This window comes from Pan paniscus, chromosome 17 (genome assembly GCF_029289425.2).
Source record: "Pan paniscus chromosome 17, NHGRI_mPanPan1-v2.0_pri, whole genome shotgun sequence".
NCBI lineage: Eukaryota > Metazoa > Chordata > Mammalia > Primates > Hominidae > Pan > Pan paniscus.
The window spans coordinates 54,604,762-54,617,960 of record NC_073266.2 but is presented as its reverse complement, the minus strand read 5'-3'; the positions used below and the strand labels follow the sequence as shown (position 1 = coordinate 54,617,960).

The window sequence follows — 13,199 nt, the reverse complement described above, 5'->3', positions numbered from 1 at the left end:
GGTGAAAGCCAGTTTGTGAGGTGTTAAGGGGCAATGAATCCAAGACTGCTCCCTTTAGAAGTCTTGCTGCAAAAGGAAAGAGAGAACCACAGTGGTGGAAAGAAGGGATGATAAAGTTAGCTGAAAATCTGGGCTATTCACAGGGTATTTTTTTCAAATTAGGGGGGATCTTACACTTGATTGAAGTCCCTTGATTCCCAGACTGGGTCTCCAGATTCCTAAACACCCAAATGGTGTTACCAGTAGTCCATGAGCAATTTTCATTTTCAGTTTGGGAGCTGTTTGAGTAATGATTCTGTTCCTGCTACCTGTGCCTCTGAGGGGCAGGTGCGAAGTCTCCGTATTCAGGTGCAGGTGCCAGCCTGGGTTGGGGAACAGGGGGCAGGACAGGGTCTCTGTCTGAGTTGAATCCACAGGTGTGATCTCAGAATTGAGCACTTTAGGCACTGAAGCCCTCACATACATTCTTCCAGCAACTAAAGGCAACTAGGCAGGGCCATTTTTCTTGTCTTAAAGTGCTGTGATACTTCTTCCTTGCTGAGCAGCTATGGGGGTAGGCACAGAGGAGGGACTTACAGGTGCAGAGAGACTGAATGTTCTGTTCCAACAAGCACAAAATCTAGAGGCGGCTTGGTGTTCACGTGATGTGAGTGAGCAGGAGCCACAGCAGAAAAACCTACTGGGATGTGACAAACCATTTCCTTTCTCTCAGTCAACGACAGGCTCCTGCTGTTTTAACAAGTACTGAGGAAAATAACATTTTGATAACCTGCAGGTCTGCACTTGCTTTCAAGCTATGCCTCACTGATCTGATGAGGGATATTCAAGGGACAATTCAATATCAAACCCACATGGGGAAAATAGCCATAGAGATGATTTATTAACTTGAAATCTCATACGTACATAAACATTTGCTCATATTCAAAATACACTCTGAGCTGAGGATAAATCGTGAGTTGGAAGGAGTCCGCCACAGCCTCCATCTCTCTTAGCAGACTTCGTCCAGCTCTGCCCCATCAGGCCTCTCCTCTCCCCTGATTCTCTGGCCAGAAGATCTCTATTATGAACTTGGTGCCGGAAGCAGGGACAAGTGAAGAGTAGCTCTGAGGGAGCAGAAAGAGTCCCTCTCTCCCCATGACATTTGGGGTGCTCTAGAAAAGTCCCCATCATGGGGATCAGGTTTGGATAAACACAAGTTTGCCTCCTGGAAAGCGGACTGTTAGCAAAAGCTTTTCTATGATTCACTTTGGTTCTCTACATCAAGAACTGTGGGCCTTACTTAGGGAGTTCAAAGGACATGCTGTGTCCTTTTCCATTTTGTAAACATTGATTGGTTTTTCTCTCACAGGAGTTGGGCAGCAGGGTGGGCAATGGTGAGGCACTATCCGCAATGCCCTCGGCATGTGTCCAGTCTTGCTTTGGGAAGTGTCTAGAGGCTGGACGAGCAAATCCCAACCAGTCAAGGGTGGGAGACTTGAGAGGGAGGAAAGGCAGATTCCTTTGTGCCAGATCCTTTCTCTTGGGATAGTCTGCAACAGCTTTGAGGCTCTGTAACAACCTTTCATTCATATGTATGTACATATTTCAAAGTAAATTTAAATAGATTAAAATGTTAACATGTACTATTCAATTAATAATGAAGACATTAGATTATATACAAATTTACATCCTATTGCCCTTGCACCAACACCAACAAAATGTCCATTAAGTTAGAAAAAGGCAACTGGTGATGAGTTTTGCATGTGAAAAATGTATTGGTTGATATTCTGCTGAAAGCCCATCTCTGCTTTTCCAAATTGGCCATTCATGGAGAGGCAAAGAAGCAATAAAACTCCACTCTGTGGCTGTGACCCCTAAAAAGCCTTTAGTTTAGACTCTGTTTACGATTCTTCTAAAGGCAAACAAGCTTCTTCAAGAAACTGTGATCCTTTTCTTGATCCTCTGGCATCCTCTCACTCCAGAGTTTTAAGGACACTGGAGTCTGGAATGGGTGACTGTGGGCATGGGAGTAGTCTATGGGAGTCAAGTACACTTAAAGTAGTCATGACACAGGGGGCAAGAAAAGAAAGTTCTGGCAACCTAACTTTAACTGAAAAAATGGCTGAGGGCTCTTAGTTTGCCATCCACCCATTTCTGCCATACCACAGAAAGCTCCACACTCCAAAGGCTTTTTGATATGGGATGAAGCCGATTTGGTTACTCTCAGAGGTGAACTTTATAAAGAAATTTTAATCTGTAATGATTTTCCAACTTTTTAAGGGAATGATTATAACTAGTTAGTCTTGACTTTATATTTATTTCAGAAGAAAAATATAATATTGGTGGGCTCCATTCTTTTCTACTCCAAAGAATAAAAAACCCCAAGTGAAAGAAGGCTGGGTGGAGGTGACAGCGCCAGGCTCAGCTTGAAGAGACATGAGCTTTGGATCTATCTGGATAAGGAGGCTGCTCAACAAGGCTTTTCTAGATTGAAATAATCTAGTTTTAATTAAAAGAGTAATTCAGGGAAGCCACGCAGACTCGCTGCATGCAGGCTGCCCTGGGTGGTATGACTTTGTCTACCAACACTGACTAAGTCTTACTCCCAGTTTAGTTGGGGTTGGTAAAAAGGAGAGAAAAAAAGCCACACCCTCCAGATCAAATAAAATTCCCAAGTAATACACATCTGGGAACACACCCTCCCCTTGCTTTCAATGACTGGAGAGTTTTGAACTCTGGCTAAACCAGGATCATCATCCCCATTAGCTTGAGAGGCTACTAGGGACCACTGCAAGCTGAAGGACCCATCTCAAGAGCTCTGTGGGAGAAAAGACAGCAGACAGGATGAGGTCTGCACTGCATAACTTCCATAGGCTTTCTCTGGGTCAAAACGAGGCCCAGTGAGAAAAAGTAGGGAGACCCTGCTTGGGTGGTGGAACATACTCTGGCAAGTAGAGATGGTTCTTTGGGGCCACGAGCAGAGCACCTGTGAGGCCTGGTCAGCTCGTATCCTTTAATCCTCGTGGAGGAAAAGGGAGGGCCAGAGGAAGCCCATCAGCTTGCAGCAGCTTGCATCACTCTCTCTCTAGTGGCATTTTCCGTAGACATAACCATGGGAAGTTCACAGGAGCACGTGTGATGGGGGGTGGGGGGTGGGGTGAATAAGCTGAACACTTGGGTAAATAAAAATACCTAGAGATTGTTCTTATTCATTCTGGGATATTGGAGGGGTGGTCACCCAAACATTGGTAGAAGAGTGCTTCAGGCTTGTGCCTCCACTGAATTTCCCCAGGGCTAATCACTCCCTGATGTGATTTAGTGCTGCTTGCTCCCAAGGATTGGCTGGGTCTCACCCTCCAGCCCACTGAGCTCTTTGGTTATGGGATGGGCAGCTGCCAGGCTGATGGCTACTGAGACTGACTCACAATTGGCTCTCGTGTTGTTTGTGATGGCAGGGGCACCAACTCCAACTTCAGAATTAAAGGACCACTTACAGAAATGTAGTAGTGAGAGAACAGGATGAGAAAGATGAGACAGTCTGCCTTTCTGAAACTGCTTATGTTTCAAAGGGGTTACTTTTAAATTAGAGGGATTTTTCAGTGGAACGGTTTTTCTTGTATATAAAAGTGAGTCAGCCTTTTCTAGCAGAAGTTTGAGAAGGAAACACTCTTGAAATGAGGCTGAATATGCAATGGTTTCCACCACGCAGAAAGTATCCTATGTTAATTTTCTAATCTGTTTAGCATATAAAAGATACCATCTTCCATTCCTACCCCCTTAGTGTGTTATCGAATGCCTGGTCTGATTGAAAATAACCTGGGTTGTTAGAATGATTTCTATATTCAATACGTAACAGGATGCTAGTGAGACAGGTCCCCGTGAAAGGAGAGACACAATTACTTTGTGATGAAATAATTTAAAATCCTAGATCAGTATGTGAGGAAACCCACAAATTTCCTAAGAAAATTTTGCAATATGTCAAATGAAAAATATATCTTCCAGAATCTGATTCTCCTCCAGCTCTTCAGGGGTTCTGTGCATCCCCATCTTCTTCCGGGTTGATTTTAGAGGACTGAGTCGGAAAGTACCATGATTCCAGGCCCCAGCTTCTCTGGAGGGATAGCGCTGAGGTTTGGGCGCAGAGTTTGGGCTCAGAGACTGAACCAAATCCAACAAAGATGTCTCATACCTGTAAGACATATAACCCAGACAGGAAAGGATCAGATTATTAGAAAATGAGAATTCAAGAAGCCCAGCAGAAATGGGCTGTCCAGGGCAAGAATTAGATTACAGATCACATCATGCGTAAGATGCTGCTTAAGGGAATTTTTGTGAAGGTAAACACCAGAAGGACTTGAAGAACCTAGGCCCTGCTGCCTGTCCATAAGCTCTTCTCTTTTGCTGACCTCTAACATTCCTTTACAACTTATGAAGAGAGATTGTAGAGTGGGAAGAGTAATCATGATAATAGTAATGATATTAACAGTGACATTTACTGCAGGCTTACTGTCAGGCACTGTTCCTAACACTACAAATATTTAACCTTCCTATAATCCTCTAATGAACCCTAGGAAGTAGGTACTATACTACTCTCATCTCCATTATAAACATGCGGAAATTAAAGCTCAGGGAAGTAACTCATCTAACAGAAAGCAATTACACAGCAGAGTCTAGAATTGAACCCAGGTGGTTTGTCTCCAGCACTCTCATCCAGGACACTAAAGCTGCCTGTCGAAATCTTCACAGACAGACACGCTTGGTTCAAATCTCTGTTCTACCATTTGCAAGCTGTGTAATATTGGGGAAGTTATTCAGTGTCTCAGTTCAGTTTTTTCATGTGTAAGAGGCTAGCAAAACTCCAGTTAGGATTAAATGAATTCATTGATATAAATGAATACATAATAGGCACTGAATAAATGTTAGTCCCTTCCTGTTAACCCCCTTCCACTTTTTCTAGAAGTTTGGGAAAAGATTCTAAATCTATAAAGACATCCCTCCAAAGAAAAACTGCCTTGTGTCCAGCATTCTTTTCAGAAAGGTTAAGTGCAGAGCAGCTTAGAGGTAAAAAAACATTCTGGGGGCCGGGTGAGGTGGTTCATGCCTGTAATCCCAGCACTTTGGGAGGCCGAGGTGGGTGGACCACTTGAGGTCAGGAGTTCAAGACCAGCCTGGACAACATGGTGAAACTCTGTCTCTACTAAAAATACAAAAATTAGGCGGGCATGGTGGCGTGTGCCTGTAGCCCCAGCTACTCAGGAGGCTGAGGCAGGAGAATCGCTTGAACCTGGAAAGTGGAGGCTGCAGTGAGCCGAGATCGTGCCACTGCACTCCAGCCTGGGCAATAGAGCAAACAAACAAACAAACAAAAAACCAACCAACCAACCAACCAAACAAACAAAAACAGTTTGGAGTACCACATAGGGCCCTAAGGGGATAGCTGGGGCTAGAACCTAGCTCCAAATTAATGGTGGTGACAATGGCAGAAGCAGCAGTGGTGAGAGACTGGGTTGTCTGTTTCCCAAGCCCATCCCTGTGGCAAAAATGTCATCTTTCTGGCCTGAGAACTGGGATAGGAACTGCTAGCATTCAGGCTATAAATGCCAGTAAATTATTAGAAAATAAAAACATACACGTGGACATTACAATGAAGCATATCAGAGATATATTAGAAGCCTTCAAAGAGTTTAGAATCTCTGGTTTTAAAAACTGCTACAACACTGCAAAGCGAATATCCACAGGTTTGGAAATAAAAATGAAAGACTGTTGCATTTGATAGGAAAAAACCCACTATTCTCATATGCAATTTCTAATGAACCAATTATTAATGAGGAATACAATTTTTAAATTTAATTTTTCTTTGTAACTGAAGATGCTGCTATAGAAAGCATAAACAAGCACTGTGAATTATAGACAAATCATTAAGTGATTTTTGGTTTCTTATATGATCTTTATATTTTACAGAACATGCTAGAGAAAACATTAAAATGACATCATAGAGATTTGTATTTAAAATTAAATTCCAACATGTATGAAACTAATGTGTATGAAGAGTTAAATCTTTTTAGAAAATCTGATCCCCAAGAATAATCACCTCTATATAAACTAAAATTCATATTTGGAAATACTTTATTAGAAATCTATGCAAATGTTGGCACAGCCTACAAAATACTCTTAGCAGCTCCACTGTCAGTTGCATCAACAGAAAGATCCTCCTCAAAATTAAAAATTAGAAAAAATTGAGGGATACAGTTCCAAGATGGCTGAATAGGAACAGCACCAGTCTGCAGCTCCCAGTGTGATCGACAAAGAAGATGGGTGATTTCTGCATTTCCAGCTGAGGTACCTGGTTCATCTCATTGGGACTGGATGGACAGTGGGTGCAGCCCACAGAGGGCAAGCCGAAGCAAGGCGGGGCATCACCTCACCCAGGAAGCGCAAGGGGTCGGGGGACTTCCCTTTCCTAGCCAAGGGAAGCCATGACAGACAGTACCTGGAAAATAGGGACACTGCCACCCAAACACTGCACTTTTCCAACAGTCTTAGCAAACGGCACACCAGAAGATTATAAACCACACCTGGCTCAGTAGGTCCCATGCCCACGGAGCCTTGCTCACTGTTAGTGCAGCAGTCTGAGATCGACCCGCGAGACAGCAGCCTGGCAGGGGTAGGGGCATCTGCCATTGCTGAGGCTTCAGTAGGTAAACAAAGCAGCCTGGAAGCTCAAACTGGGTGGAGCCCACCGCAGGTCAACGAGGCCTGCCTGCCTCTGTAGACTCCACCTCTGGGGGAAGGGCAGAGCTGAACAGAAGGCAGCAGGAACTTCTGCAGACTTAAACATCCCTGACAGCTCTGAAGAGAGCAGTGGTTTTCCCAGCATGGTGTTTGACCTCTGAGAACGGACAGACTGCCTCAAGTGGGTCCCTGACCCCTGTGTAGCCTAACTGGGAGACACCTCCCAGTAGGGGCCGACTGACACCTCATACAGCTGGGTGCCCCTTGAGATGAAGCTTCCAGAGGAAGGATCAGGCAGCAATATTGCAGTTCTGCAATATTTGCGGTTCTGCAGCCATCTGCTGGTGACACCCAGGCAAACAGGGTCTGGAGTGGACCTCCAGCAAACTCTAACAGACCTGCAGCTGAGACACCTGACTGTTAGAAGGAAAACTAACAAACAGAAAGGAATAGCATCAACATCAACAAAAAGGACATCAACACCAAAACCCCATCTGTAGGTCACCATCATCAGAGATCAAAGGTAGATAAAACCACAAAGATGGGGAGAAACCAGAGCAGAAAAGCTGACAATTCTAAAAACCAGAGTGCCTCTTCTCCAAAGGATCACAGCTCCTCGCCAGCAATGGAACAAAGCTGGACAGAGAATAACTTTGACAAGTTGACAGAAGTAGGCTTCAGAAGGTTGGTAATAACAAACATCTCCAAGCTAAAGGAGGATGTATGAACCCATCGCAAGGAAGCTAAAAACCTTGAAAAAAGATTAGACGAATGGCTAACTAGAATAAACAGTGTAGAGAAGACCTTAAATGACCTGATGGAGCTGAAAACCATGGCAGGAGAACTACGTGACGCATGCACAAGCTTCAGAAGCTGATTCCATCGAGTGGAAGAAAGGGTATCAGTGACTGAAGATCAAATGAATGTGTAACGCCTAACCTTGTTTTTTACTCTAGCTCACTACTTTAAATTTTCCTTTTTTTGTCTCCTTAATTGCCAGCCATGTTTCCCATATGAATACACTCTCCCTGGCTGGGAAAGCCAGACAAACTCCATTTGACCTCTTGATTTACAAGACATTAAGGGCTCCTTACCCAACCCCCTTCCTTAAGGAGTTAACCTGTGTAAGCAGATCCTCAGCATTTCAAAGGAGCCCAATTAACTGATAAGATACTGGAGCAAACAATGTATGAAGTTCCCAGGGTTTTGCTCAAAGAGATAACAACACAAAGCCTTGAGTTCCTGTCCGGCATAGCATTTATATCTAACTATAACGAAGGATTTAGAGCCTTGCACCTGGTACCCTTGCTCTTTTTGTAACCATTTGTCTTTTAAATTGTTCATTTCTCTGTAACCATTTGCTTCTTTTGATTCTTGCATGTTTTTACTTCTGTAGAGTTATTGCATTTAAGTCCCCCTCCCCTTCCTAAACCTAGGTATAAAAGTTAAGCCCCTTCATCGGGGCCAAAAGAATTTTGAGCGTTAGCCATCTCTTTGGCCGCTGGCTTAAATAAAGGACTCTTAATTTGTCTCAAAGTGTGGCATTTTCTCTAACTCCTGTGGCTATAACAAATGAAATGAAGCAAGAAGTTTAGAGAAAAAAGAGTAAAAAGAAACGAACAAAGCCTCCAAGAAATATGAGACTATGTGAAAAGACCAAATCTACGTTTGATTGGTGTACCTGAAAGTGACGGGGAGAATGGAACCAAGCTGGAAAACACTCTTCAGGATATTATGCAGGTGAATTTCCCCAATCTAGCAAGGCAGGCCAACATTCAAATTCAGGAAATAGAGAGAACACCACAAAGATACTCCTTGAGAAGAGCAACCCCAAGACACATAATTGTCAGATTCACCAAGGTTGAAATGAAGCAAAAAATGTTAAGGGCAGCCAGAGAGAAAGGTCAGGTTACCCACAAAGGGAAGCCCATTGGACTAACAGCTGATCTCTCTGCAGAAACTCTACAAGCCAGAAGAGAGTGGGGGCCAATATTCAACATTCTTAAAGAAAAGAATTTTCAACCCAGAATTTCATATCCAGCCAAACTAAGCTTCATTAGTAAAGGCGAAATAAAATCCTTTATAGACAAGCAAATGCTGAGAGATTTTGTCACCACCAGGCCTGCCTTACAAGAGCTCCTGAAGGAAGCACTAAACATGGAAAGGAACAACCGGTACCAGCCACCGCAAAAACATGCCAAATTGTAAAGACCATCGATGCTAGGAGGAAACTGCATCAACTACGAGCAAAATAACCAGCTAACATCATAATGACAGGATTGAATTCACACATAACAATATTAACCTTAAATGTAAATGGGCTAAATGCCCCAATTAAAAGACACAGACTGGCAAATTGGATAAAGAATCAAGACCCATCAGTGTGCTGTATTCAGGAGACTCATCTCACGTGCAGAGACACACACAGGCTCAAAATAAAGGGATGGAGGAAGATCTACCAAGCAAATGGAAAGCAAAAAAAAACAAAAAACAAAACAAAAAACACACAAAAAAGCAGGGGTTGCAATCCTAGTCTCTGATAAAACAGACTTTAAACCAACAAAGACAAAAAAAAAAAAAAAAAAGAGACAAAGAAGGTAATCAAAGAATGGTAAAGGGATCAATTCAACAGGAAGAGCTAACTATCCTAAATATATATGCACCCAATACAGGAGCACCCAGATTCATAAAGCAAGTCCTCAGAGAGTACAAGGAGACATAGACTCCCACAAAATAATAATGGGAGATTTTAACACCCCACTGTCAATATTAGATAGATCAACGAGACAGAAGGTTAACAAGGATATCCAGGACTTTAACTCAGCTATGCACCAAGCAGACCTAACAGATGTCTACAGAACTCTCCACCCCAAATCAACAGAATATACACTCTTCTCAGCACCGCATCACATTTATTCCAAAACTGACCACATAGTTAGAAGTAAAGCACTCCTCAGCAAATGTAAAAGAGCAGAAATCACAACCACGGTGCAATCAAATTCAAACTCAGGGTTAAGAAACTCACTCAAAACTGCACAGCTACATGGAAACTGAACAACCTGCTCCTGAATGACTACTGAGTAAATAACAAAATGAAGGCAGAAAGAAAGATGTTCTTTGAAACCAACGAGAACAAAGACATGACGTACCAGAATATCTGGGACATATTTAAAGCAGTGTGTAGAGGGAAATTTATAGCACTAAATGCCCACAAGAGAAAGCAGGAAAGATCTAAAATCAACACCCTAACATCACAATTAAAAGAACTAGAAAAGCAAGAGCAAACAAATTCAAAACCTAGCAGAAAGCAAGAAACAACTAAGATCAGAGGACAACTGAAGGAGATAGAGACACAAAAAACCTTCAAAAAATCAATGAATCCAGGAGCTGGTTTTTTGAAAAGATAAATAAAATTGATAGACCAATAGCAAGATTAATAAGGAAGAAAAGGGAGAAGAGTCAAAGAGATGCGATAAAAAATGATAAAGGGGATATCACCACCGATTCCACAGAAGTACAAACTACCATCAGAGAATACTATAAACACTTCTAAGCAAATAAACTAGAAAATCTACAAGAAATGGATAAATTCCTCGACACATACACCCTCCCGAGACTAAACCAGGAAGAAGTTGAATCCCTGAATAGACCAATAACAGGCTCTGAAATTGAGGCAATAATTAATAGCCTACCAACCAAAAAATGTCCAGGACCAGAAGGATTCACAGCCGAATTCTATCAGAGGTACAAAGAGGAGCTGGTACCATTCCTTCTGAAACTATTCCAATCAATAGAAAAAGAGGGAATCCTCCCTAACTCATTTTATGATGCCAGCATCATCCTGATACCAAAGCCTGGCAGAGACACAACAAAAAAAGAGAATTTTAGACCAATATCCCTGATGAACATCGATGCAAAAATCTGCAATAAAATACTGGCAAACCAAATCCAGCAGCGCATCAAAAAGCTTATCCACCATGATCAAGTTGGCTTCATCCCTGGGATGCAAGGCTGGTTCGACATATGCAAATCAATAAATGTAATCCATCACAAAACAGAACTAAAGACAAAAACCACATGATTATCTCAATAGATGCAGACAATGCCTTCAACAAAATTCAACAGCCCTTCACACTAAAAACTCTCAATAAACTAGGTACTGATGGAATGTATCCTGAAATAATAAGAGCTATTTATGACAAACCCACAGCCAATATCATACTGAATGGGCAAAAACTGGAAGCATTCCCTTTGAAAACTGGCACAAGACAGGGATGCCCTCTCTCACCACTCCTATTCAACATAGTGTTGGAAGTTCTGGCCAGGGCAATCAGGTAGAGAAAGAAATAAAGGGTATTCAATTAGGAAAAGAGGAAGTCAAATTGTCCAGGTTTGCAGATGACATGATGGTATATTTAGAAAACCCCATCATCTCAGCCCCAAATCTCCTTAAGCTGATAAGCAACTTCAGCAAAGTCTCAGGATACAAAATCAATGTGCAAAAATCACAAGCATTCCTATACAGCAATAACAGACAAACAGAGAGCCAAATCATGAGTGAACTCCCATTCACAATTGCTACAAAGAGAATAAAATACCTAAGAATACAACTTACAAGGGATGTGAAGGACCTCTTCAAGGAGAACTACAAACCACTGCTCAACGAAATAAAAAAGGACACAAACAAATGGAAGAACCATTCCATGCTCATGGATAGGAAGAATCAATATTGTGAAAATGGCCATACTGCCCAAGGTAATTTATAGATTCAATGCCATCCCCATCAAGCTACCAATGACTTTCTTCACAGAACTGGAATAAACTACTTTAAAGTTCATATAGAACCAAAAAAGAGCCCGTATTGCCAAGACAATCCTAAGCAAAAAGAACAAAGCTGGAGGCATCACGATACCTGACTTCAAACTATACTACAAGGCTACAATAACCAAAACAGCATGGTACTGGTACCAAAACAGAAATATAGAACAATGGAACAGAACAGAGGCCTCAGAAATAATGCCACACATCTACAACCATCTGATCTTTGACAAACCTGACAAAAACAAGAAATGGGGAAAGGATTCCCTATTTAATAAATGGTGCTGGGAAAACTGGCTAGCCATATGTAGAAAGCTGAAACTGGATCCCTTCTTTACACCTTACACAAAAATTAATTCAAAAAGGATTAAAGACTTAAATGTTAGACCTAAAACCATAAAAACCCTAGAAGAAAACCTAGGCAATACCATACAGGACATAGGCATTCGCAAGGACTTCATGACTAAAACACCAAAAGCAATGGCAACAAAAGCCAAAATAGACAAATAGGATCTAATTAAACTGAAGAGCTTCTGCACAGCAAAAGAAACTACCATCAGAGTGAACAGGCAACCTACAGAATGGGAGAAAATTTTTGCAATCTACCCATCTGACAAAGGGCTAATATCCAGAATCTACAAAGAACTTAAACAAATTTACAAGAAAAAATCAAACAACCCTATCAAAAAGTGGGCAAAGGATATGAACAGACACTTCTCTAAAGAAGACATTTATGCAGCCAACAGACACATGAAAAAATGCTCATCATCACTGGTTATCAGATAAATGCAAATCAAAATCACAATGAGATACCATCTCACACCACTTAGAATGGTGATCATTAAAAAGTCAGGAAATAACAGGTGCTGGAAAGGATGTGGAGAAATAGGAACACTTTTACACTGTTGGTGGGAGTGTCAACTAGTTCAACCATTGTGGAAGACAGTGTGGCAATTCCTCAAGGATCTAGAACTAGAAATACCATTTGACCCAGCGATCCCATTACTGGGTATATACCCAAAGGAGTATAAATCATGTTACTATAAAGACACATGCACATGCATGTTTATTGCAGCACTATTCACAATAGCAAAGACTTAGAAAAAACCCAAATGTCCATCAATGATAGACATGATTAAGGAAATGTGGCACATATACACCATGGAATACTATGCAGCCATAAAAAAGGATGAGTTCATCTCCTTTGTAGGGACATGGATGAAGCTGGAAACCATCATTCTGAGCAAACTATCACAAATGCAGAAAACCAAACACCGCATATTCTCACTCATAGGTGGGAACTGAACAATGAGAACACTTGGACACAGAGCGGGGAACATCACACACTCGGGCCTGTTGTGGGGTGGGGAGAGCGGGGAGGGATAGCATTAGGAGAAATACCTAATGTAAATGACAAGTTAATGGGTGCAGCAAACAAACACAGCACATGTATACATATGTCACAAACTTGCACGTTGTGCACATGTACCCTAGAACTTAAAGTATAAAAATAAAAAAAATTACAAAAAATTTTTGTAATCTCATTTGCTAAGAGTGACTGATGTTGCTTTTAATTATATCACCTAAAGTTGTTAAAAGTGTAAATTCTGATGACTTAATAAATGAATTTGGGCTGGGCACAGTGGCTCATGCAGTGTGTGCAGTGGCGC

The 13,199-nt window shown here is 41.8% G+C and overlaps 1 protein-coding gene across 10 annotated transcripts in view; it reads right to left on the bottom strand.

Moving 5' to 3' along the window:
- Nucleotides 1-861: 861 nt before the first annotated feature.
- The window catches only part of KIAA1328 (KIAA1328 ortholog), a 393,691-nt gene continuing 381,353 nt past the window's right edge, over nucleotides 862-13,199 (bottom strand). For 9 of the 10 annotated variants that reach the window (XM_055102334.2, XM_008955657.4, XM_034943484.2 and 6 more), the window contains one exon: nucleotides 862-4,168. In XM_055102334.2, coding sequence (XP_054958309.1) covers nucleotides 3,958-4,168 — 211 coding nt within the window. In that variant the 3' untranslated portion in view covers nucleotides 862-3,957. The remainder of the gene's footprint in view (nucleotides 4,169-13,199) is intronic. The other variant, XM_063597260.1, reaches the window with a different exon arrangement.